The sequence below is a fragment of the Myotis davidii genome, unplaced genomic scaffold (genome assembly GCF_000327345.1).
Source record: "Myotis davidii unplaced genomic scaffold, ASM32734v1 scaffold741, whole genome shotgun sequence".
NCBI classification, from domain to species: Eukaryota; Metazoa; Chordata; class Mammalia; order Chiroptera; family Vespertilionidae; genus Myotis; species Myotis davidii.
Genome location: NW_006291250.1, coordinates 151,987 through 177,685, shown reverse-complemented (window position 1 = coordinate 177,685; position 25,699 = coordinate 151,987). Strand labels below are relative to the sequence as shown.

Here is a 25,699-nt window from a genome sequence, read left to right as displayed (position 1 = left end):
GGGTGGGGGGGGGCGGTTACAAAATTGGGAGATTTCCTTTGTATTGAAGTGATATTTTGGGCCTTGGGCAAGTGTATGCTGGGTTTGGGGAGTACTTAGGGTTCCCTGAGCTTAGAGGGTGCCTTGGGGTTTGGGTTTCTCTTATAATGTGACAGGTTCGGTGTGTTGTAGGGGCCTCTTTCGTGGTTTGGGATGTTTGGTGGGTATATGATTTGAGGAGCTTACGGAGAGACTTAGAAGCCAAGTAAAGAATACAGGAGTTCCAATTCTGGAGTAAGAATGCCTGGGTGTTTGCCTGTCTGTCCCTCCTGTCCCTGACTTCAGATTTGGGGTTTATCCGTTCTGTGCCTCATCTGCACACAGGGTCTAACGCACTGCCTGCTTCTTGGGGACCAGGAGGATGAGCAGGAATTGTTAGAACAGAACCTAATTAGCTCGCAGTGACCTCCAGTAAGCACCTGTCTGCTATTAAAACATGCGTAGGGTTTCTTGGGGGGCGGGGGCGGAGGCGGGAATGTTCCTTAGATGAGAAATGTGTGGTTAGTTTTATGTATTAGGGAGCTTTTCTGTGTGAGTTATTTTGCGATTTTGGAGGCTTCTGTGTAATTAGGGAATAACATGTGAAGGTTTAGAAAGAGTTTGAGGTGAGCATGGGATTTCAGAAAACTGGACTTTTCCGGCATCTGTGAGTTTGGGAAATTACTGTGTAGGAGTTCCTGGTAGGCCTGGGATTTGTGAGGGTTTCCTTGAGATTGGGGTCTTCTGTGCTGGAGGGGATATTTATAGGTTTGGAAGTTTAGAGTTTGGAAGGGTCTGGATATTTTAGGGGGCATTGATATTCTGGAGATGAGGATAGGAACTGATTGGAGGATTTCAGGGGGTGGTTGAGATGGATAGCACCTTTGCTGTGTTAATGCCCATTCCTGGGCATTTAGATGTATTGGTGGTTAGTAAACTTAGGCATCTATAGGTCTTAGAGGCTGTGTGTAATTTTTTTTTTTTTAAGTAAGGAACTGGAATTTCAGCAGGGGCTGTAAGAATTTTTGTGGTAGGTGGGATTAGGGATAGGGCGGTAAAGATTTTTAGGATTGGAACTGTGTTTGTGACTGGTGTCTGTGGGTGTTTGGAGGCTGTTGATTTTGAATGGACCATGAAAGGTAGGGTTTTAGTGGTATTTGTGGAATTGCCTGTATTTTACAAGGATAGCCTGTACTTCAAGGGTCAGCAAACTTTCCATAAAGATCCAGATAATGAATGTTGTAGGCTTTGCGAGACCATGTGTTCTCTGTTGCAGTTACTCAACTCTTCCGTTGTAGCATGAAAGCAGCCATAAACAAATAAGCATGTTTTAATAAAACTTTATTTGCAAAGACAGGCTGTAGGCCAGCCTTAGCCCACAGGCCGTAGTTTGCTGACCTCTGGTCTATAGACATGTGGAAGGTTTGAAGTCTGGAAGGTATTTTGGTTTCGAAATGTCTGGAGACAGATGGGTCAGGGAAGGATTGAGACAGGGATATGCTACCTATTGTTCCTGCAGTGAAAAGTGGTCATGTCTGACTCATAAGTACATTTGCCTCCAGATTAGGTCATGCATACAAAATTGTTGCAAAATAAAATGATCATTATTGAGAGAGCCTGGCCCTAGCTGGTTTGGCTCAGTGGATAGAGCATCTGCCTGTAGACTGAAGGGTCCCAGGTTCAATTCCAGCCAAGGGCACATGCCTGGGTCGCGGGCTCGATCCCCAGTATGGGATGTGCAGGAGGCAGCCAATCAATGATTCTCTCTCATCATTGATGTCTCTATCTCTCTCTCCCTCTCTCTTCCTCTCTGAAATAAATAAAAGTATATTTTTAAAAAAAAGAAAGTGAGAAAGAGCTTGAATTGAAAAGTCCCGAAAGCAAGTTTGAGGGCCTGGTCTTGCACTGTGTACCCTTCCCCACTCTGACCCTCAGTTACCTGTGCAACTTGGAGAGCCTAGACTAGAACAGGCTTTCTTTTTTATTTTTTTACTGAATATATGTTTATTGATTTCAGAGCGGAAGAGGGAGAGAAACGTCAGTGATTAGAGAGAATCATTGATCGGCTGTCTCCTGCACACCCCACACTGGGGATCAAGTCCGCAACCCAGGCATGTGCCCTGACTGGGAATTGAACTGTGACCTCCTGGTTCGTAGGTCGACACTCAACCACTGAGCCATGCTGGCTGGGCTAGAACAGGCTTTCTTATCCCAGGGTCTGTAGATTTGCCTAAGGGAATTACCTGCACAGTATTGTGCAAGTGTATGCATTTTTCTGGGTGGGGATACACGGCTTTAAGAAATCCTTAAAGGGCCCCCTGAGCTGAACAAAGGGAGGAGCCAGTTTCCTCAGGGCCTGTCAGGCTCGGCCTCAGATTCCCCCTTCCCAACCCATCTCGTTCTTTCTGTGGGTTTGCGTAGATAGCTGTGGGCCGGGCTGGGAATTCTTGTCTTTTCAGGAACTGGCTCCTAGATGAGCAAACAGAAAAAGGAGGAGCTGTCTGTCAGGTGGTATTTTCACTGAAGTTTAAGATTATGACAGCAAGAGACCTCTATAGGGTTGGAGCAAGGTGCCTTCTCCACTCATGCTCCTGGTGTTAAAACAGAGGTCCCATCCCCTCTGCAGCTCTCCATTTGCTCACTTGCAGTGGGGCAGGAAAAGAGTTCTTGGTGGTCTCATTTGGTCACTTTCAACGGGACAGGTGGAGGTCAGGGTGGTACTGGGAGGGCAGGCACCTCCAGCTTCCCAACCTCCTCTTTCCCGTGTCCAGGTGGCCCGTGGAGGACCCCACCACCATCCAGGTCCTGAGACGCAGTGACCCCCGCCCATCTGCCACCATTCCCCAGAATGGACCGTGGCGGCCTCCTGCCCTTCCAGCTGTGGTGCCCCCGGCCCTTTGGCACCTACTCACAGAACCAGCCGCGCCCACCTTCCACAGCCCTCAAGCCGTCAGCCTGTTCGGAGTCAGGCAGCAGGGCTGAGCCTGACCATGGGCCTGCCCTCTCAGAGAACACGCCACCCGCCTTGGCCACGGAGGCCCCTTCCTCCCAACCTGCCCCTCTCCTCTCCGCAGCCGCTGCTGGTGATGAGGGTCGAGTCCTGCTGGACACGTGGTATATGTGGACCTGCTCTCTGTGGCTGAGATGGTGGCCCTGGTGGAACAGCGGGCTGCCCTGGCCCTGCAGAACTACCCCCACCCCGGCACCCCAGCGCCTGTGGTCTTTGTGTCGGCAGAGCAGGGTGGTTCTGCCAAGGGGCTAGGGTCTGAACGGCGGTCTGGTGGCGGGGACTGCAGCCGTGTGGCTGAGGCGGTGGCTCATTTCGAGGCCCAGCGGGACAACCCTCCAGCCAAGGGCCTCCGCAAGGAGGAGAGGCCTGGGCCAGGCCCCGGGGAGGTACGCATCGCCTTCCGTATCTCCAATGGCCGAGAGCCCCGTGCACCAGACGGCAGCTTGCCCAACGGGAGTGGGGGCCGGCCAGGCTGTGCCTACCCGGGCAGCCCAGGACCAGGGGCCCGAGCCAAGGACAAGATTACCTGTGACCTGTACCAGCTCATCAGTCCCTCTCGGGACGCCCTCCCTAGCAACGTGGAGTTCCTTCTGGCCAGGGCGGATGAAGCCAGCGAGGGGGAGGCCCCAGCCCCTGCCAGGCCCGAGGACACTCCCCCGGCACCCCCTCCACCCCCTGCCCGGGACTGCGGAGCATCCGGCTTCCACGTGGATGTGGTGGTGACAGGCGTGGTGGACGAGTGCATCTTCTTCGGCAAGGATGGTACCAAGAATGTGAAGGAGGAGACGGTGTGCCTGACGGTCAGTCCTGAGGAGCCACCCCCACCTGGCCAGCTCTTCTTCCTCCAGTCCCGGGGGCCGGACGGGCCTCCCGAGCCACCCCCAGCAGACTCGCCGGCCACTGCACCGGGCCCAGATGATGCTGAGGGCACAGCAGACACCTCCCTGTGCCGCCTGTACCGGCACGTGTCACACGACTTCCTGGAAATCCGCTTCAAGATCCAGAGGCTGCTGGAGCCACGGCAGTACATGCTTCTGCTTCCCGAGCACGTGCTGGTCAAGATCTTCAGCTTCCTGCCCACCCGGGCCCTGGCCGCCCTCAAGTGCACCTGCCACCACTTCAAGGGCATCATCGAAGCGTTCGGTGTTCGGGCCACAGACTCGCGCTGGAGCCGAGACCCCCTCTACCGCGATGACCCTTGTAAGCAGTGCCGCAAGAGATACGAGAAGGGCGACGTGTCACTCTGCCGCTGGCACCCTAAGCCCTACCACCATGACCTGCCTTACGGACGCTCCTACTGGATGTGCTGCCGCCGAGCCGATCGAGAGACACCCGGCTGCCGCCTGGGTCTGCACGATAACAACTGGGTGCTGCCCTGCAATGGGCCTGGTGGGGGCGGGGGCCGGGCTGGCCGGGAGGAGGGGAGGTGAAGCCAGGGGAGGGGGGCAGCCCACCATGCCCGCCCCTCTCCGTGGGTGCCGAGCGCCAGGATTTGGTCACCAGCCCTACCCCCAGTCCGGGCAGCGTTCATCCCCCTCTAGACTGAGCTGGGGTTCAGGGGGATGACCGAAGAAAGCACTCTGACTGACCCCTATTGGTTTTCTATTCTTGAGACCCCGGGGCCAGGGACCCTCGTGGAGGGTGTTTTTATAGCATCTCAAGTTTCTTCTCCATTCAGCCCTAGCACCCCCTTCCTGCCACTCGACACCCCAGGGACCCACCAGCAGGGAGCAGACGGCAGCTAATTTTGGTACTACTTAAGGGTTCCCCCATCCTGGCCCCCTTCTGCTCCCCCCTAGCCATCCCCATTCTCTGCTCTGGGGCTGTGTTCTCTCTCCCAAGAGGCTGCAGCACCCAAGGCTGGTACCTCTCCTAACCTGTGCCAGGGCTCACCTCTTCAGGAATCGGGGGCCATTCGATCACGGATCAGATTAGGTACGTTTCATGGCAGCCTGCCATTTCTACATGTTTTCCCCATTAAAACAATAAAAATCCGTTTTCCCCTTAACCTCAAGCTACTAGTCTCTCCACTTCCCCCAAAGGGGAAGAAAAAAGAAAGTTGAACTATAAAAATTTCCCTCCTCCCATTATTTAAGTTGTTTACCATCACCACCGCTTTAAAAAAAAAAAAAGCTGTGAAGCCCTTTGCCTCGCTCTTGACGGCGTGGGGGGCCAGTGGGCAGGGCTGTGGGTTTGAGTTTGGTTGTTTTCCTTCTGCTCTGGGTACTTGTTCAGGCTTTAGGGCCTCCACCCTGAGCCACATGTTTCTTTAGGAAAAGCCTTTGGTTAACGGAGACCTTGATTTTTCAGGCAATTGGGTCTGGGGCATTTTTGTTTGTTCTGTTTGGGGTTTGTTTTTTTGTTGTTGTTCTTGTTTTTTCCTCCCTGTGGTTCTGGAAGCCTCTGGCGTGTGGCATCTGACCAATTTTGAATTGGTCCTTTCTATAAAATCCATATTTATAAGGCTGAGCGCGGACTGGTTTGTATACTGTTCAGGGAGGGGACTTGGGAGAGAAGGGAGTCAGGGGTCCAAGCATGGTGAGGTGGAAAAAGCTGAGAAAAGGATCCTTAGCCAAGTCCCTTAGCATGAAATTATTTTTGACTCTTCATCTGTGTCAGTTTGGACTCAACTCTCAAAATAGTAGTAGCTTAAACAAGATAGTTTTTATTTCTTTAGAAATCCAGTATTGGGCAGGTATGCTGGCCCTGAAGTCATCAGGAACACGTGGTCCAAGGTGACTGCTAGAACTCTAGCCATCACCGTTTTGTAGGAAGGGAAGCCCCCTTCCTTCCAAGAGCACTACACTGTACAGTAGGTCCTCAAATTAACATCATTTCATTCGACGTCATTTGCTTCTCACTGGTCAGAACTTAACCAAATGGAAGGACTGCAAAGGAGACTGGGAAATGTAGTCTTTTAGCTGGATGTGTTATGCCCAACAAAAGAACTCTTACTAAAGATCCCTATCATGAAAGTTTTAAAATATCCATTTGATTATTTACTTAATAAAAAGGGATTAAAACATTTAAAAAATTCAAGTATAAAAGAAGAGGGAAAATAGATTTTGAGAGCAGTAGCTGGCATTCTTTGATATTCTTATCAGGGAATCAAAATTTCCAGAGAGACTAGGATATATCCATAGTAGTTATTCAATGCTTAGATTTTAGAATAAAAGAGACCTGGGTTTGAATCTTGGCTTGATTTTATGGGACTTCTGTTCCCTGTGGAGGGAACCAGATTATTGGGACTCTGCTGCTGAAAATAGTAAGTTAAATATCTTTAAAGCATCAAATAGCCAATAAAATACGGTTAAGGACACACTAAGCCCATAAATTTAAAGAAAAGGTACATGGGGTCCTGAAGCCACTTTTTGCTCTGAGGGCATCTGCTGACGTGGACAAGCGTGGGTGTCCTGTTTGTAGCCTTACTGGGGCAGGCAGAAGTCAAGGCCAAAGCCTGCCCGAGGTGAGGAATCTAACAGCTGAGATCCCACTGAACCGTAGGCTGGGTGAGGGTGACCCAGAAGATTGCAGAGATGTTCTGAACACTGAGGGGAGCACAGACCAAAGAAAGAAAAAGGTGGACCTGAAAACTGGCGGGCGCAGGCTGGCTCTGGCTCGGGTTTGCGGCTCGGTTTGCATCAGTGATGTTTCCCAGGGTACATCTAGCGGAGATGTTTGGCAGAAACAAACACACATCCTCTGGTGTAAGGAACTATGCCCAAGAGGCCCCCACACATAATTTTTAGACAATGAGTAGTATACAGTCAAATAACCAAATATGCATGGAAATACACCAGCACGAGCAAGAACCAGCAAAACAACAGAGCAAAAACAAGCTTCAGATGATGAGACTCCGTCATAGATGAGAATACAACAAGAGCTTGCAAATGCCTGCAGGGAACTCAGAGTTAAATAATAGCCTAGCCAATATGAAAGGCAAAAGCCCACCAACGTGTGATAATCAAAAGTAAAAACTCAAGTGTGGCTAAACAGCAAATTAGACACAACTGAAGACTTATTACACCAGAGATAAGTCCACAAAGTAGCAGACAAAAGCTTAATATCTTTAAAGCATCAAATAGCCAATAAAATACGGTTAAGGACACACTGGCTGGTGTGGCTCAGTGGTTGGGTGTTGACCTATGAGCCAGGAAGTCATGGTTTGATTCCTGGTCAGGGCACATTCCCAGGTTGCAGACTCAATCCTCAGTGTGGGGCGTGATTCTCTCTCATCATTGATGTTTCTTTCTATCCCTCCCTCTCCTTTCCTCTTTGAAATCAATATATATATATATTTTAAAAAGTTATAGAGGATAGAGGGGAAAAGTATTTAATTGGCATTCTAGAATCAGAAGCAAGGATAGTGCAAAGATATTTAAAGATGTTCTTTACTCCAGGCTGATAAGACCCATAAACCCAACCAGTCAAGCAGGATGAATAAAAAGAAATGTACCCCTAGACACACTGCAGTGAATGAGCCCAGCTATGTGATCTTCGACAATGGGTTTCTCTGAATCTCAGTATCTTAAAATGAGAATACTGATGGTTCCTCAAAAGATTGGCATGATACATCTCATCCGGAGCGCTCTACTGTGCTTACTAAATACACCTAAGTGGCCCCTTCAGAGCACGAGGCTGGGGATCCCCAGTTTGGGGGACAGATGGATCTGGGGAAAGCAGCAGCGGCAACCTCATCTGTAAAATGGAGCTCACAATCCTTGCCCCGGATTCATGCAAAAACTATTCATCAGGCCCCTTGCCCAGTGCCTGGCGCATGGTGCACCCAACCAGGGTGTCTTGTAGGGAGACAGGCTGGGGATGTAACCGAACACTGCTTCCCCTCTCCAATATGGAGGTGATGTCTCATGTACTTCTCCTTGGCTGGGAGGCTCAAGGGACATGGTGGCCCACAAGAAATGAGCAAACAGGAATCTCCATGTGGTTTGAGAGCCTCCGGCTGATGTCTGTCAATTTTCCTTTCTGAACTCTGGACTTCCGCCAGTTCCATCTCTAAGAGGTTATTAGTCCGTCCATCCACCCACCCCCAACCCCACTCTAACTTGCACCCAATTAAAAGCCTCAGGAAGAGCTACTTTTTTTTTTTTTTTTTTACAGAGAGAAAGGGAGAGGGATAGAGAGTTAGAAACATCGATGAGAGAGAAACAGCGATCAGCCGCCTCCTGCACACTCCCCACTGGGGATGTGCCCATAACCAAGGCACGTGCCCCTGACCGGAATCGAACCTGAGACTCTCTAGTCCGCAGGCCGACGCTCTACCCACTGAGCCAAACCGGTCAGGGCTAGGAGGAGCTACTTTTTGTTAACAATCTGTTGGTCCCAAACGTGTGACTTGGAAGGGAGGTAGGACATGGGGTTAGGAGCATGGCCCTGTGTAAGAATCTGTAAACAACTGGTTCATAAATTTCAGGCCCAACCCCCTCATTTGCAAAATGAGAACCGAAATCATACCTACCTCAGGGTTTGGGGGGAGACTGAGTTGCTATATATAAAGTGCTCATGGTGCCTGCCCTGTAGTTACCCAATAAAAGTCAGCTACTGTGGCAGAATGTGAATCGAGAACCTTCTCTTTATCCTCTCATTTGATATCCTGAGTTTAAACCCATGAATTCTTGAATCTTCTCCAGCCTTGGGTTGACTCAGGCCAATCAATGCTCACCTTTACTAATAACCCTCCAAACTGGCCTGATATCCCTGCCACCTACCAGGTCTCCACCAAAGTCAGAAAGGTAGGCCCTGGCCTGTGTGGCTTGGTTGGGTGGCATCCCGTGCACAGAAAGGTTTGTGCAGGAATCGAACCCAAGACCCTTTGGTGTGCAGACTGACACTAACCATTTAGCCACACCAGCCAGGGCGGAGCCTGCATTTTTAATAAGTACTCCAGTGGAGTCTGAAAATTAGGTATGGTTGGGAAATACTTCCTCAGGCCATCACTGGAGTTGGAGTTATACCCACCATCTCGCATTCCTGTACCCATAACTTAAGAGACAGGAGGGTTTGGTATAACTAGTTTGCAGTGACCTCTGGCCTGTCTTATTCCTTCCATAAACATACCAGTGTTTCCCAAAGTATCTTCTGAGGTACCTAGTTCTGTGAGGTGTTTCCCAAAAAAGGGGTTCCATGGTGAAATACTTGGGGAAACAATGCATTGTCTTCCCGTTGAAAATTCACATTGTGCAATGAACTCATTTACTGTCTCACCCTTCTTCCTTGATCCCTTCTTTCATGCAACACCTTTAAAGTTCTGCAGAATATGTTTTGCAGAAACACTAGATTATTGCCTGTTGGGTCTGCAGAATCTGGAGTTCTCACGTATTGGCTTCCATCTCCTGCTCCCGCTTAGGAGCACATCCTCTGTGGGCCCCACATGGCACATCCACGTGGGAGCTGGGTTTGGACGGTGCAGTAGCAAGGCTGACACTCTGGAGAAGGAAGTGCCCCCAAAACAACAGCCACAGAGAATTCACTGGGTTGGGTGGTGTTGCGGGTTCATATGCCAGTCCACGGTTTGCTGATTAAAACCAAGAATAGCAGTTGCCCTTGCGAACTTTTTCAGCCCAATGGCTCCCTCAGAGCAGGGCCCAAGCTCTTATTCCTTCGGCTCTCACCCCACCACGGTCTCTTCCATGTCTTTGAAGAGTGGCAGCTCGAGACACTCAAAGGAGAGACGGTCTTCAGTAACGGCACAAGCAGAGCCAAAGGCATTAAACAGGACGAGCCAGCACGGCCGAGGTGGGCCCGGCCTGAGCTCGCTGGCTCCCGGTGCCCCTGCCACACTCCCTGCTGGGTCTCTCTCCTTCAGAGCCAGCCCGGCAGGCTAGAGCCCCAAGTATTCGGCCAGGAACACGGCGAGGATGCGGCTCAGGTTGTGCACCGTAGGGGGGTGCAGATTGGCCTCAGAGTCGTCAGCCGTGTGCCAGACAGAGGGGAAGGGCGTGGAGATGAGGTGGAGCACCGGGACCCCTGTGGGACAGAGAGAACACTCAGGCCCAGCTCCCCCCTCCACTCCGTCAGAAGATAACTGTTCTGGCGCTTGAAGAACTCTGAGCAATCGCTTTAAGTGTGTGAGGGTACATGTTAGTTTAAAAATATGTATCCAGTATATTGTCTTCCTAACACAAATTAAGAGGAACTCAAAATTTAATGCATACAGATGTCTGAAGGAGAAAGGACAGATGTCTATCCTCTCTTTTTCTCTTCTTTACTAAAAGTTAGCACTTTCATAGTATTTGTTCTATTCCAGGCCCTAGTCTATATCACAAATACTCACCATTTTATCCTTATAATTACCCTTTAAGGTGGGCACTATAACTACCGCCATTTTACAGATGTGGACACTGAGGCACAGAGGTAGGCAGAGGGATTTGCCTAAGATCCCGCCTCTAGTAAACAGTCAGAATTTGAACCCAGGCCATGTGTCTCCATGTGCTCCCCCTCCCCCATTTCAAAAATATATTTTACTGATTTCAGAGAGGAAGAGGGAGAGATAGAAACATCAATGATGAGAGAGAGTCATTGCTCGGCTGCCTCCTGCACACCCCCCACTGGGGATTAAGCCCACAACCCAGGCATGTGCCCTAACCGGGAATCGAACTGTGACCTCCTGGTTCATAGATCGACGCTCAGCCACTGAGCCACGTTGGCTGGGCCAGAGTCTGTGCTCTTAATCACTGTTCTGCATTGGGTTTCTGTCCTCAGAGCACTTCTCTCTGCATTTTTCCAGATTTGCTAAATATCAGTCCCACCACTAGACAGGAGGCAGGTGTATTCTGGTGCATCACTGTATCCCTGATAGCTCGCTCAGTACCTGCCTTGGGAAGTATTCGTTGAACGAATCAATAAAAAAGGTGTTATAGTCCAACTGGCGTGGTTCAGTGGTTGAGCGTTGACCTATGAACCAGGAGGTCACGGTTCATTCCCCATCAGAGTGCATGCCCAGGTTATGGGCTCGATTCCCAATGTGGGGCATGCAGGAGGCAGCCAATCAATGATTCTCTTTCATCATACATGTTTATAAGTGAGACACGTGATGCTGGTCTGATGTTGTGGCGTTCACTGTGACATTCACTGCGCCAACTAGCGGTGGGGTATCTGAAGCTGGCTCGTAACCCGAATTTTAGCTCGCAACTCAAAGCAAAAAATTGGCCGAGAGACGACTCGTATCTCGAAAAACTTGTTAGTCGGGACACTCGTAAGTCAAGGCCCCACTGTACCTAATCTTATCTCATCCTCCCAACATTCTGATTAGGCATATACACATAAATGTGCTTTTTATGTGTAAATCTCTTCATTTTCCCAGAAGAAACGGGGGCTCATAGAGGCTACATAATTTGCCTTAGGTCAACCAGTGGTAAGTTGCAGATCCTAGAGCTCAGACCAATTCTGAAACCTACTATCTGAAACCCTCGACCAGATGTCCTGCCCTCTAGCTGTGCATCCGCATCACCTGGGAGTTTTGCAAAACTAGCACAGAGGCCCGAGATGGTGGCTGGGTGGGCCCGAAATGTGATGGGGGGTTCTCCTAAGCTCCTCGGTGATTCTGCTGGGCTGCCAGGGCACGGAAAGTCAAGAGCTAGAGGAAACTGCAACTACTAAGGCACAAACAGTACCAGCTCACACCTCTCAAATGCTTGTTATGTGCCAGGCACTTGTCCAAGAAAGGCCTTTATATTTTGTATCAGCACATTCAACCCCCTCAATGAGAGAGGAACTGAGGTGGGAGCTATTATCCCCACTTTAAAGATGAGGAAATCAAGGCACACATAGGTTAAGCAACTTGCCAGCAGTCCCCCACCCTGGGAAGGGGTCAGGGCCAAGTCCCATCTGTGGCTCCCTTGGACGTCCGCCCCCCACGTCCCCTGCAACAAGTACCTCTGCGGAGGAAGGGGATGTGGTCGTCTTCCACAGAGCCAGGGGGCTCCCCGGGCTGGAAGTACATCACTTCCTGTGGGTGAGCCTGTAGCAGGTTCAAACGGTGCAGGCGCTTCTCTGGAGGTAGTGGGGATTAGGGAGCCAAAGTCAGTCCCCTCAGGGGTCAAAGGTTTTGCTCAGAAATCAGAGGGCAGGGGGTCTGAAGGTAAAGCACTGGTCACCCCAGTGTGAGAATGAATGTTAGTTCCCCCTTCCTGCAGCTGTACTGTGCTCCCCGGTTGTCATGAGCAGCATGCCCACTTTACAGACAGGAAATGGAGGCTCAGGGATGAAGCCGCTTGCCCAAGTTCACACAGCCGGTAAGGAGAGCCAAGATTCGAACCCAGGGCTACCTGACCCCCTGCCCTGTTTACAATCACGACAGCTGTGGGATCTGTTTGTGTCTTGCCCTTTGTGTTAGTGCCATAGAGAGAAGGCTGGATGACCCCTCAGAGGACAGGTGCCTGCCCCACCCCGACCCTCCCACCTGCATTCCAGGCTGGAGCCTGCCTCCACCGTCACCCTTACCGATGCTCTTCAGCCGATGGAACCAGCGGGCTGTGCGGGGGAAGTGGCTGTAGAAGGTTGGGTGGGGGGCTCCCAGGAGATCAAGAAGCATAAAGAGCTCCTAGGGAGAGAGAGAGGCCAGGCTGGAGAGGCCAGGTGGGATGCTGCCAACCTTACCTTACCCCCTCCCGCCCTCACCGAACCCAGTGGGGCCCTGGTCTTACAATAGCCTGGATCCTGGTGGGGCCAGGACTGTGGGGTGCAGACTCCATGAGCTGGGCCAGGTGCCGGGAGCCATAGAGGGAGTCCTTGGGTCCCCACTCCTTCAGCGCCTCTTCGCCGTCCAAGAAGAGCAGCTGCAGGGTCACTGGGGCTGCCTGTGGGAGCTGGTGCTCAGTGTCAGCCCTGATCTTGACCCACCCCATTCCCTGCCCCCTGCAAAGCTGAATGGGACAAACTAGGTCTCCTCACTCATAGAGCATAGACTGAGCCAGACCGCCTGGGTTCAAATCCTGGCTCAGCTGTTTCCTAGCCAAGCAGTCATGGGTAAGTTACTAACTTCTCAAAGCATCAGTATCCTCATGTAGAAATGGGGTTAAAAGAAAGAGAGAGAGAGAGAGAGAGAGAAATGGTGTTAATAACAGTTCTATTTATAGGGTAGGATTCGAACCAGGTCCTAGACTAGTAACTGGCACATAGTAACTAAAGGGTTAGCTCTGATTATTATCATTATTCCTCTAGCCCGTTTTGTAAAAGACACACACCCAGAAATGAATAATTATACAAACAGTGAAATGCAGTTGAGACCAATTGCTCCCAAAAATTACAGGGTCCTGAAAGAACACAGGAAGGGCGTGGAGGATAAATGGACCGGGGGCATGTTGGTCTGTGGGAAAGATGTTTGTACTGAGGGTAAGTGGGAGCTGGCCTGGCAAACCGGGTCAGAGGCTATTTCTAGATAAGGGAAAACACATCTGTTCCCAGGCAAGGAAGCAATATGGACCAGGGCTGGGCCAGAGATGGGGTCAGGGAAAGTTTGAGAAGTGGCCTGAGGGGTCAGCAAGGGCCAGGGAGCTTGGGCTTTGGGGCACTGGGAAGGGGGGGGGGCGTCTAAGCAAGGGAGGAGCATGAGGAAACTAGTGTTTTCTTTTTTAAAAATATATTTTATTGATTTTTTACAGAGAGGAAGGTAGAGGGATAGAGAATTGGAAACATCAGATGAGAGAGAAACATCAATCAGCTGCCTCCTGCACAAGCCCCACTGGGAATGTGCCTGCAACAAAGGTACATGCCCTTGACCGGAATCGAACCCGGGACCCTCCAGTCCCCAGGCCAACACTCTATCCACTGAGCCAAACCGGTCAGGGCAAAACTAGTGTTTTCATTCATTCATTCCACGTATCTTATTTTTTATTTTTTCCTATTTCCACTCATTTTAATTGACATCTTACTTCATTCCAGGCAATACTCTGGGCCCAGGGAATAGAGCAGAAACAAAGCAGCCAAGTCCCTGACTAGATGGAGCTTATTCTAGTGTGAGACAGACAAACAAACAAATCAACATAAGCATCACAAATCATGGGAAGGCCTTGTTGAGGAGGTAACATCAGAATGGACACCTGAATGAAGGATGGGAGCCAGCTAGGAAGATAACCGAGAAAAGCACATTTGCCCTAGCCGGTTCGGCTCAGTGGATAGAGCGTCAGCCTGGGGACTGGAGGGTACCGGGTTCGATTCCGGCCAAGGGCACATGCCTGGGTTGTGGGCTCTATTCCCAGTAGGGGGCGTGCAGGAGGCAGCCAATCAATGATTCTCTCTCATCAATGATGTTTCTATCTCTCTATCCTTCTCCCTTCCTCTCTGAAATCAATAAAAATATATTGAATGAAGGAAAGAAAGAAAGAAAAAGAGAAAGAAAGAAAAGCACATCCTAGCAAGTACAAATGCTCCTCAGGAAGTTATCCTTGTGGATTTGAGGTACACAAGGCAGTAGGTAGCTAGAGTAGGATGAGCAAGGGGCGAGGGGTAGCAGATGAGACTAGAGAGGTAACTAGTAGGATGGGGCGCATCTCATGGGCCACTATAAAAACTCTCTGGCTTATGCATGGAATAATGTAGGGGCCATGGGAGAATTTGGGGCAGAGAAGGGACAGGATCTGACATTCAGGAGTTGGAAAGATCCCAGTGGCTTTGTATGTGTAGTGGTGACAGGAAAACAAGACCAGGCAAGGGAGGGTGGTGGCTTCAACCAGGGGAGAGGTTGTCCCTGCCTTCCCCCCGCCACTCCCCCCATTCCTCACCTGATCCTTGGTTCTACTCAGTTCCTGGTCCAGGGCCTGGGCCAGCTCCAGTAGCAGGGCACAAGGCACAGCTGAATCCGTGGCCCCCACAAATGGGGCTGACTCAGATGGGAAGAGCTTCGAGTCATAATGGCAGGCAAGGGTGAGGTGACGGGCAGCCCCTGGGTCCAGTGTGGCCACCACATTGGCAAAGTCCAGTGGTCCCAGGGGCGTTGAGGCTGTGAAGGGGTCCAGCTCCACGTGCCAGCCTGCCGTCAGGGTCCGCAAAGTGGCCTCCAGGAACTAGTGGCAAGAGAGAGGTGGGTGGGGGTACTGGGGAGTATAGAGGGAAAAGGGCCATGTGACCTGAGCCATGCAGAGCAGTCGGGTTGACTCACAAGTCCCACTTCAGTTTTAATCATTCCTTTCACACTTCTGCTAAGTACCTATTAAGTGCCATGGAATGACCCCACCTCTTGATGCCAAGACTAACCACAGCTCACTCCTCAAAAGCACTCACCGTGTGCCAAGCCCTGTTCTAGGAACTCTGTGGGTAGGGACCATCAGTGGCTCAATTCAAAGATGAGGAAACTGGGGGTCAGGGCGCTTAGGAAACTACTCCAGGGTCACACTCCAAGGGGCTGAAGTGGGATTTGAACTCGGGTAGTATTCAAATGACTCTGGCTGCTTTCTGGGGGGCAATATAGAGACATTACAGCACCAGCTCTGGAGCCAACCTGTTTGGATTGAAACCGTAGGTACACCATGTACTAGCTGTGGGATTTGGGCAAAAAAGGCCCAACTGCTCTGGGCCTCAGTTTCCCCGTCTGCATAGTGAAGGTCCCATTGGTACCCACTTCATAAGGCTGTTGTTACTTGTGCCAAGCACATAGTAGGCTTTTAGTGGGGGCGGGACAGAGGACAGTACAGCCTGGTGGTCACTTACTCTAGAGTCAGAGTAAGACTAGCTCCACCCTCTGTGGGTCTTGGGCAGAACGCCTATTTCCCGTTCCCTAGCGGTCTGAGGGGTCAGGTGTGAGTGTCCCTTTACCTTTCTGACTTGGAGGCTGCCCGGGCTGCCCGGCGTTCGCACAACCAGCAGGGGGCGCAGGTAAGTGTTCCAGAGACGCTGGGGGTCCAGTTGCCCCACCACCTTCCGCATTCGGGCTTCGGGGAGGCTCGCGATCAATGGGCCCTTGGGTAGGGGGTGGGATGGGGAAAAGATGAGCGTGAGAGCAACCCTCCTTCTGACCCTACTCCGGGCGCCGACGCCCCTAAGAAGCCCCGGTTCCTTTTCCTAATTGCAGGTTCCCGCATCAGAGGTGTCTAGGATAAACCCTAGTCACAGGAAAAGCCCATCCTGTCCATCCTACCCAAATCCTGATCGGCGAGAGGAAGGGACTCTTCCAAATAGACGACTTTAGGATTAGAGCCCAGAAATCCCAATTTCACCACCACAGACCCTTCCTCTTAAAGAGGAGCCACTATTACAGAACAAGCCTGAAGCCTCGTTCCGTTAACAAGGGGGATGCGTCCTAAAGACCACGGCAGTGGCACCTGCAGCTTAGGACGTGATAAAGCCACGTCCACCCGAAACCTTAGGTAGGGGGAGGAGAGAGATGAGGGGCCCCCGTGGTGCCCCCGCCGGGCCTCACCCGCAGCTCCCGGCCGGGGGGCAGCTCCTCAGCCGGCGATTGGGCGGGGAGGGTGGCTGCAAGAGGCCGCGTCCCCCGAGCCGTAGCCGGGGCCGCCCGCGGCCCCCGGAACGCATGGTAGCTTTGCCCAGAAACCGGTCCTGGACCGCGGATCGAATTTAGGCCCATCCAAGTCCCACCCCATGGAATTACTGGGCCAATGAGCAACAAGAGCGGCTGCACCATCCCACCCTCCCGCGAGCAGCGAAGCCAATAGGGACTCTCGTTCTGAGGCCACGCCCCCACAGCCTCCCAGCAGCTTAGGCAACGATTCCCCAGAGAGTTACACAACCGTAAAGGGAGCGCGAAAGGGGTAGGCTCCGCCTCAGCGTGAGAGGGGAAACCAATGAGAAGCGTTTAATTATGGAAAACCTTCGACTTCCCGGGCGTGAGTCCACGCCCCTCCCGGATGTAGGCAAAGCTTTGGTTTCGTGGAGTCGGAAAGATCAATAGACACGTAAACGAACCTTCCCCCAAGAGAAAGAGGCGGGGTCTATCCCCGAAAGAGAAGAGCGGATTGGCTTATCGGAGACCCCGCCCCCGAAGGGCGGGCCGGCGGGCCTTTAGAACTGGCGCATCCTTTCCCTTGAGCCACCTGAGCCGTTCTTCCACAAAATGGTCTAAATCGGACCCGCTTTCTTTTTCTCTCCGTTATCGTGAACATCTAACCTGCATGGTCCTGAGTGACCCTGAACCACTAAGCAATGCTTTTACCCCAACGCCTCTACCAAGGAACTGAATAGAACCAAGGCGGGCTCGCTGGACCAACAGGCCACACCCACACCGCTGGTTGAGTTTGCGCAGGCGCGCACGGAAGTGAGCTGCGGGAAGCGGAAGTCCCGCCTTTCTCGCGCTTTCTCTTTGGAGGCCGAGGCAACGCGGAGGACCGGAGCGTTCTGAGAGCGCAACCACCGCCACCATGTGAGGCCGGGGAGGCTTAAACGGCGGGAATGGGTGGAGGGTGCAAATTTGGCCACTTAACGGTGAAAGGGGATGGGCAGAGCGGGGCGCGGAGACGGGGGTTTTAGGGGTCGAGTGGGGTACTGTTCTGTTGAGTTTGAGAACGCGCGTGGGGCTTTTGACGGCGCCTGAGTTCCGGAGAGGGAACAGCTCTATCAGATAACGGGCTGGCGGCTTTTCCAAATAATTAGCCTTCCTGAAATGAATTTTAAGCGGGAGCGATTTTACGAATACAGAACCTCGAGAGGAAAAATGCGGAATTGTGGGAATAACGACTTGAGATGAGGGACTATCCGGATAATTTGAGCTGGGGACCTAATTCGTGACACTTTCTAATAATGAGACGCAGGAATGGTTTTTAGTCATTTATCCATGGAGCAATTACTGAAGTGCTCGTGTATCAGGCACTGCTTTACCTACCTGGGGCCTAGCAGTGAATTCCCCTCCCCCAAGAAAAGTCCTCTGCTCAGCTTATGGGGAGGGAAGAGGCAAGTGGTAAATGTAATAATAATAAGCAGGTAAAGTATATGGTGTGTTAGGTGACCGGGGCTACGAATAAAGAAACGAGAGAGCAGAGTAAAAACAACGCTAATGGCAATTTTGAGAGACAGTAACTTAACTCGCACAGAAGGGCACGTGTAAAGAAAGTGAGAGAACGAGCCACAGAGATACCTGGAGAGGCATCCAGGCAGAGGCCCAGGATGAAAATTTGCCGAATATCTCAACCACCCAGGAGGCCACTGTGGCTGCAACAGAGTGAAAGAGATGGGTAGATGCAGGGCCTGGTAAAAATGTTGGATTTTGCTTTTTTGCACTGAGATAGGAGCCCTGAGAGGATTTTGAAGATCGAGATGACGTGATTTAGGTCTTGGTTCCATAGAGCACTGCCGGGCAGTGTAGGGAGACCAGCCAGACTCTAGGCAAGAGGTGATGGAGGGGCAGGACGTGGTAAGAGATGGCTGGATTCTGGATATATTTTAGAGGTGGATGACAGGCTTTGTAGACAGGTTGAATGTAGGACGTCAGAGAAAGAAGAGAATCAAGTTGACACCGGTTTTTGCTCGAAGAACTGGGAGGGTGGTGTTACCCTTGATGGAGATGAGGAAGGCTGTGGCTAGAGTAAGTGGAGCTGGTTGGGCATTGTGGAGCTCGGTCTAGGATGGGCAAGACTGGAAATCTGTTAGGCATCCAGATGGTGATGCCGTGCGAGGCCTGCGGAGGGTGGGTGTGCTGGGGGAAAGGTTGGGAAGGCGCGGGAGCGACACCCCTGCGCCTGCTCCGAGCGCTCTCACCTGTGGGTTTCATACTTGCCCACTCAGGAGCCTTCTCAACAAGCCCAAGAGTGAGATGACCCCGGAGGAGCTGCAGAAGCGGGAGGAGGAGGAGTTCAACACGGGCCCGCTCTCCGTGCTCACGCAGTCCGTCAAGAACAACACCCAGGTGCTCATCAACTGTCGCAACAACAAGAAGCTCCTGGGCCGGGTGAAGGCTTTCGACAGGTGAGGGCTTTTTGACGGGGTCGTGGGAGGGGTTCTGTCCCGGCCTGGAGAATCAGCCCCAGCTGCAGCCCGAGGAGCCCCCAGCCCAGGTTCCTCAGAAGCTAGGACAGGGATGGCGAACCTTTGGAGCTCAGCGTGTCAGCATTTTGAAAAACCCTAACTTAACTCTGGTGCCGTGTCACATATAGAAATGTTTTGGTATTTGCAGCCATAGTAAAACAAAGATTTATATTTTTTGATATTTATTTTATATATTTAAATGCCGTTTAACAAAGAAAAGTCAACCAAAAAAATGAGTGCGTGTCATAGGTTCTCCATCACTGAGCTGACCGTCTCTTGCTGGAGGGGCATCTACTTAGGAGCCGGTCCCCGTGGGTTCATGTCCCAGCGCTGTCTCTTAGCAGCCACATGACCTTTGGCAGGTGACTATCGTGTCTGTACAGTGGCAATAATCATGGTGGTTGCAAAGGTTCAACGGCTTAATACATGTGAAGTGTAATAAGTCTCTAGAAGCACAGTATCTGGCACACAGGCGCTTCTCAATCTAGGTATTGCATAATTAGAGTGTGCACTGTTCCAGGTACTGTTTTAGGCTCTGGAGACACAGCAGTGACTAAAACACACATGGTTTCTAAACTCAGGGAGCTTGTTATAGGCAGGAAAGCCGACAGGAATTGGTAAGTTCTACGGAGAAAAGTAAAGCCAGGTAAGAATACGGAGCATTGGGGAAGGGAGTGCTGTATTATATGGGTAATCAGAGAGGCCCCATCTAAAGAGACAGCGACAGCGATGAACAGAGCTGAATAAGATGAACAAGCCATCTAGGGTCTGCGTGTTTCAGCCGCAGGGAACGTGCCCTTCACCAGAATTGAACCCGGGACCCTTCAGTCTGCGGGCCGACGTTCTGGCCACTGAGCCAAACCGGCTCGGGCTGTAATTCGTACTTTTCCGTTAGCATTTGTAAAATGCTTTCCTCACAGCAGTGTGCTGAGGCTGCTTCTGGAACATTTTGGCCACTAGCTGTGACATGAAGTCTCCCTCTGAGCCTCCCTTTCCTCTTGAGTAAAACGGGAATTAGAACAGGAAGTGCTGAGCACAAGGAAGCAGGTAGACCTGGATTGGAACGCTGGCTCTGTCACTTCCAAAATGTGTGACCTGGGCTGAGTCACGTCATCCCACTGTGTTCAGTTTTCTGCTGTAGAAGTGGGAGGTAACACTGGTGTTTACCTCCTGGATGAGATGCAGTGATTGAAGGCATGTACTTTATTTCTCTCTCTCTCTCTCATTTTATTTTAAGTTGACTCCTTTTTCTTTTCCCCTATTTCCTCCTCTAGTCCATATAACCCTCCTACCTCTCCAGCCCTCCCAGCCTCCCACCCTAGTATGAATCCTGCCACATTTGAATCAGGGAATCTTTTGTGGTGTTGGTTACAGCTTTATTGAAGTATAATTGACCTGTCGTAATATCATAACATTAAAATCAATTGTTTTTTGTTGTTGTTAATCCTCACCGGGGATATTTTTGGGAATCCAGCCTGCAACTGAGGTATGTGCCCTTGCGCCTTTAGTTTGCAGGCTGATGCTCGATCCACTGAGCCAAAGTGGCTAGGGCAGCACACAGTTCTAAGCCGTGGCTTTTTCATTTAGTAACAGTCCAATAAAAAGATTCCATCCAGCTTGTCCCCTGGGTCACTCCACTGCCGCCAATCTCTAGGGGTCTTCCTAGGATTCTGCATTGTACAAGCAAGTGGGTGGTAGACCTCACCCCTCTTTTCCTACAAAAGGTGACTTTCCATGTATTCTGTTCCCCCTTTTCCTTTTTCACTCAACAGGATCTGGTGGTTACTCCATAGCAAGGCACAGAGCTTCCTGTCTTTTTTCTCTCTACATTTTCTTTCCTTTTTTTTGATTGATTTCTGAGAAGAAGGGAGAGGGAGAAAGAGATAGAAACATCAATGAAGAGAGAGGATCATGGATTGGCTGCCTCCTGCACACCTCACACTGGGGATTGAGCCCTTCATAGGTCGACTCTCAACCATTGAGCCATGCCAGTGGGGCCTTCCCAACATTTTTATTTATATATTTATATATATATTTTATTTCAGAGAGGAAGGGAGAAAGAGAGAGAAACATCAGTGATGACAGAGAATCATTGATCAGCTGCCTTCTGTACGCCCCCTACTGGGTATCGAGCCCACAATGGGGGTATGTGCCCTTCACCAGAATCGAACCTGGGACCCTTCAGTGCACAGGCTGATGCTCTGACCACTGAGCTAAACCGGTTAGGACTCCCTACATTTTTTTTTTAAGATTATTTTTTAATGATTTTCAGAGAGAAAGAAAAACATCGATGTGATAGCGTAACATCTGTCGGTTGCCTCCCGCATGCACCCCCACCAGGGATCTAGTCCACAACCTGGGCATGTGCCCTGACCAGCAATTGAACTGGAAACCTTTTGGTGTGTGAGGCAGTGCTCAACCAACTGAGCCACCCCAGCCAGGGCTCCTCATTCATCTTAATTTTTTTTTTCTTAGCATTTGAAGATATTTCTGTATATCCTCTTATCCAGCGGTTCTCAACCTGAGGGTCGCGACCCCTCTGGGGATTGAACGACTCACAAGGGTCGCCTAAGACCATCGGAAAACACATATATAATTACATATTGTTTTTGTGATTAATCACTACTACATTGTTACAAATTAAACATAATGAAAGCATAGTGATTAATGAGGAACTGTGTTAAAGGGTCACGGCATTAGGAAGGTTGAGAACCACTGCTCTTATCCCTTCACCTTGCTTTAGTTTTTCTTCGTAGCAGTTACCACATGACAGCATGTTACAGGTCCAGGCTCTGTTCGCTTGCTTAGCATCCTCTCCTCACTAGAATGCACACCCCATCGGGACAGGGATAATGTCTGTTTTGTTCATTGCAAGTGTTTGTTGAGTGGAGTAAAGCATACTGTCTTCACACGAGCCTACCCAGGCCCCAGGGGCCTCTGATTCTCCAAAGAGAAGCAGCTCCTTCGCTGATGCCTCCAGAAGTGGTGGGAGTTGAAAAGCAGAGGCAGCCCTAGCCAGTTTTGCTCAGTGGATAGAGCATCGGCCCTTGGACTGAAGGGTCCCAGGTTTGAATCCAGTCAAGGACACCTACCTCGGTTTCTGGCTCAATCCCTGGCCGGGGCACATGCAGGAGGCAAGGAATCCATGTGTCTCTTTCACATCGATGTTTCTCTGTCTCCCTTCCACTCTAAAAATCCGTGGGAAAGTACCCTGGAGTGAGGATTAACAACAAAAAGCACAGGAGGGACCATTTTGTGTGCCTTCATTCTGTGCCAGGCCCTGTTCTAAGTACTTTAGAGAATGCTGATTTACTCTGTACAACAGCCCTAGGAGGTGGGCACTGTGAATGTCTCCATTTTAGAGAGGAGGAAACTGAGGCACAGGGGATGCTGTCCTTGCCTCAGCCTGCACCTGAGGACTGGCGGTGCTGCTGCGGAGGGAGGCAGCACCTCACAGAGGAGGGCCGGCCCGAAGGCTGCCCCCTCACACCCAGGGCCTTCCCCTCCCTGTTCCCACCAGGCACTGCAACATGGTGCTGGAGAATGTGAAGGAGATGTGGACCGAGGTCCCCAAGAGCGGCAAGGGCAAGAAGAAGTCCAAGCCAGTCAACAAGGACCGCTACATCTCCAAGATGTTCCTGCGCGGGGATTCGGTCATTGTCGTCCTGCGGAACCCCCTCATCGCGGGCAAGTAGGGGCTTGCTCCCTGCTGTCAAAACTCACTCCCCCGCCCTGCAAAGACCCGCCCTTTGACACGAGAACAATAAAAGCCTGGTGTGTTTGTTTGTTTTTTTTTCTAGTGGCATCTGTCTGTTCCCAGGGCCTTGTGAGTGGGACAGACTCGGGGGAGGGAGGCAGCTGAGCATGGGGCCAAGCACTGGGATCAGGACCTCTCTGAGCAGATGAAGAGGCCCTGTCTCTGCCCCTTCCGTGCCTCAGTTTCCCTATCTGTGAAGTGAATCGGTTGGATAGAGAAAGCTTTTGCTCTTTCCTATTTAATCTTTTCTAGCTTCTCATTACCCTGTCTCTCCTTTCTTCCTCTGAATGAGTCAGCCTTGCTTGAAATTTCTTGTCTTTTTTTCTATTTCTTCAGTCAGATCAACATTCCCCAATGTTTACTTTCTCTGTGTCCAGCTTTGTGTTGCAATCCTGGGGACACAGCAGTGCTTGAGACAGCTCTGACCTGCCCTCACTGATGGGAGGAGAAACATGTTTAAAGCAGTTGGTACTCAAGGTCCTGACCAGGTAGCTCAGTTGGTAGTGTCATCCCGATACGCCAAGGTTGCGGGTTCCATCTGTAATTAGGTCACATACAAGAAGCAGCCAATGAATGCATAAGGAAGTGGAACAACACATCTATGTTTCTCTTTCCTCCTCCTCCTCCTCTCTACCTTCTTTCTAAAATCAATAAGTACAGATTTTTAGTGTCCAGTAACCTCAAGTGATTGGTTCTAGTGGTCTACCTTTCCCTGGCCACTCACTGTTTCATGTTTTCGCTCTCAATGTTTATCTCTCCCTCTCTCTTAAAAAAAGTAAAATTTAAACAGTGTTTATAAGGAAAAAGAAACAGCAACCATGCTGTCACCTGCTGAGCTGTTAGGCTGCCAGCCCTGGGCTCTGCTGATCAGACTTCAGCAGCTCTGAGCAGGCTCTGTTATTTATTGCTTCCAATTCCCAGAGGAGGGAGCTGATGCACAGAGAAGGGGTGTCACTTGCCCAAGGACACCCAGCCGGGAAGTGGTGCTGATTCAAACCCACCCTGCTCCTGAGCCTGTGGCTTCACCCCTGAGCTCTGCTGCCTTTCAAATTACAACTTAATTACCATCGAGGGAAATTCTCTGACAAAGGGGAGTAGAGCGAGAAAGGAGGGCCTTACTTCTTCTTTTCCTCTGATGTACACACATCACTCTCCCCATCGAGATCTGTGTTCTGTCTGCCGGCATCTCTGTCCTCGGCCTGATGCCAGGTGGTGCAGGAGTTTGCAGAACCGAGGTCAGGATCAATATCTGACGCCGAGCCGTGGAAAGCAGAGCCTGACCTACCCTGTGGGCTGCAGAGCTAGGGATCCTGCAGCAGGAGAGGACCTGACACAGGGTGACGTGTGGGGCTATAAAGTTGAATGGTTACCGGGTGGTGAATTGGAACAACCCTCTGAAGTAGATACAGGAGCCATCCCAGTTTACAGATGAGACTGCTGGGGCTTAGTGGGTAATGACTTACGCACGTCACTCAGGGAAGTAATGGAGACACGTTCAAGCTCGGAGCCAGGCCCTCGTGAGCCGCCTTTACTGTCAGGGAATAGGCCAGAGCCACAATGTCCTAATCTGTGAAGTGGGGTCAGTGGTGTCTGGCCAGTATGGTCTGCTGGTTGGAGCGTTGTCCTGAACACTGGGAGGTGGTTTGATCCCGATTTTAGTATGTATGGGAATCATGTCCTATAAAAATAATAAAGTGGAGGCAGTGGTACTGCTGCAGGAAACTTCCCGGGGATTTGGTTCTTTTGCAGGAGTAAGGACAGCACAAGGCCTGGAGTCCCAATCTTCTCTTCAAATCTGTCCGGCGTCCTCTGGTTGTTGACTTGTCTTCCCTGGGGGATGGAACTTAATTATCCTGCCTTTCAGGCTGGGGCAAGATTCCAGCCCAGCACCCAGCTTGGCATCAGTTTGAATTTCCGCCGCCATCACCTCCCAAATGGTTCCTAATTCACCTTTTCTTCAGTGGTGGAAACAAAAGCAGAGCCCCAGGCACGCTGGCCAAGCATTCAGCACCCACCACGCACCAGGCATCCTAAGAATAATAACTCATTTGAAACTCAGGCAAGGTACTCTTAGACCCATTTTTCAGAATTGGAAAGTGAGGCATAGAGAAGCTGGAATCTTCTCCAAGTGACACAGCTAATAAGTAGCCAAACTAAGATTTGAACCAGGCTATTTGTTTCCTACAGCTTTATTCTGGTTTTGGTTTTTGTTAAAATAGCAAAATTTGTATATATCTTATCACAGCAAAAAACACGGTTATAATATAACCTTCCACAGCTAGGCACTCAATAACCAAATACTTGATTTTAAAATGAGATTCATTTAAATATCTTTTTATTGCCGAAACCGGTTTGGCTCAGTGGATAGAGCGTCGGCCTGCGGACTGAAGGGTCCCAGGTTCGATTCCGGTCAAGGGCATGTACCTTGGTTGCGGGCATATCCCCAGTGGGGAGTGTGCAGGAGGCAGCTGATCGATGTTTCTAGCTCTCTATCTCTCTTCCTCTCTGTAGAAAATCCATAAAATATGTTAAAAAAATATTTTAAAAAATATATCTTTTTATTGATTTCAGAGGAAGGGAGAGGGGGAGAAACATCAGTGATGAGACAATCATTGAGCAGCTGCCTCCTGCGTGCCCCCTACTGGGGATTGAGCCCACAACCAGGCATGTGCCCTTGATAGGAATCCAGTGCGGGGACCCGTCAGTCCACAGGCTCTATCCACAGAACCAAACTGGCTAGGGCTTTACTCTGTTGGTTTTTTTAAGACTTGGTTTTAAGTATTGGTTTTTTAGAGATAGGGGAAGAGAGAATGGGAGGGAGAGGAAAGACTTTTTAACTAACTCACATTTTTTGGAAGCTAACAAGAGATATCACAATATAATTAAGAACATAAATTGAATTTTGTACTTCTAGGCCATTGATCTATAATGTCAGATATAAATACGTAGGAAAAAACACAAGCTGCATGGAAATGTTAATGTTA

The 25,699-nt window shown here is 50.5% G+C and overlaps 3 protein-coding genes and 1 long non-coding RNA gene across 5 annotated transcripts; 2 read left to right on the top strand and 2 right to left on the bottom strand.

The window, feature by feature from the left end:
- Nucleotides 1-3,142: 3,142 nt before the first annotated feature.
- Nucleotides 3,143-5,497, top strand: FBXO46 (F-box protein 46). Its single transcript, XM_015564392.1, is given in 1 exon segment — nt 3,143-5,497. A coding segment is annotated over 1 exon segment (1,407 nt). The 5' UTR covers nt 3,143-3,162; the 3' UTR covers nt 4,570-5,497.
- A 1,520-nt stretch (nt 5,498-7,017) lies between these two features.
- Nucleotides 7,018-7,169, bottom strand: LOC107183198. The gene is made up of 2 exons (XR_001513988.1): nt 7,136-7,169; nt 7,018-7,095 (listed from the first exon to the last, which is right to left on the bottom strand). It is a non-coding gene; the product is annotated as an uncharacterized LOC107183198 (long non-coding RNA).
- Nucleotides 7,170-9,205: 2,036 nt separating this feature from the next.
- QPCTL (glutaminyl-peptide cyclotransferase-like) lies at nt 9,206-17,162 on the bottom strand. 2 transcript variants are annotated; one of them, XM_006764413.2, is made up of 7 exons: nt 16,401-17,162; nt 15,797-15,940; nt 14,767-15,048; nt 12,691-12,843; nt 12,488-12,587; nt 11,921-12,037; nt 9,206-10,012 (listed from the first exon to the last, which is right to left on the bottom strand). In XM_006764413.2, exons 1-7 carry the CDS (start codon nt 16,623-16,625, stop codon nt 9,867-9,869), a joined length of 1,167 nt encoding a protein of 388 aa, XP_006764476.2. In that variant the 5' UTR covers nt 16,626-17,162; the 3' UTR covers nt 9,206-9,866. The 2 variants fall into 2 exon arrangements, with proteins under 2 accessions (XP_006764476.2, XP_015419879.1); XM_015564393.1 differs by lacking the exon at nt 12,691-12,843.
- A 97-nt stretch (nt 17,163-17,259) lies between these two features.
- SNRPD2 (small nuclear ribonucleoprotein D2 polypeptide) lies at nt 17,260-22,749 on the top strand. The gene is made up of 3 exons (XM_006764407.2): nt 17,260-17,360; nt 18,719-18,898; nt 22,479-22,749. Coding segments are annotated over exons 1-3 (357 nt in total). The 5' UTR covers nt 17,260-17,358; the 3' UTR covers nt 22,654-22,749.
- Nucleotides 22,750-25,699: the final 2,950 nt, after the last annotated feature.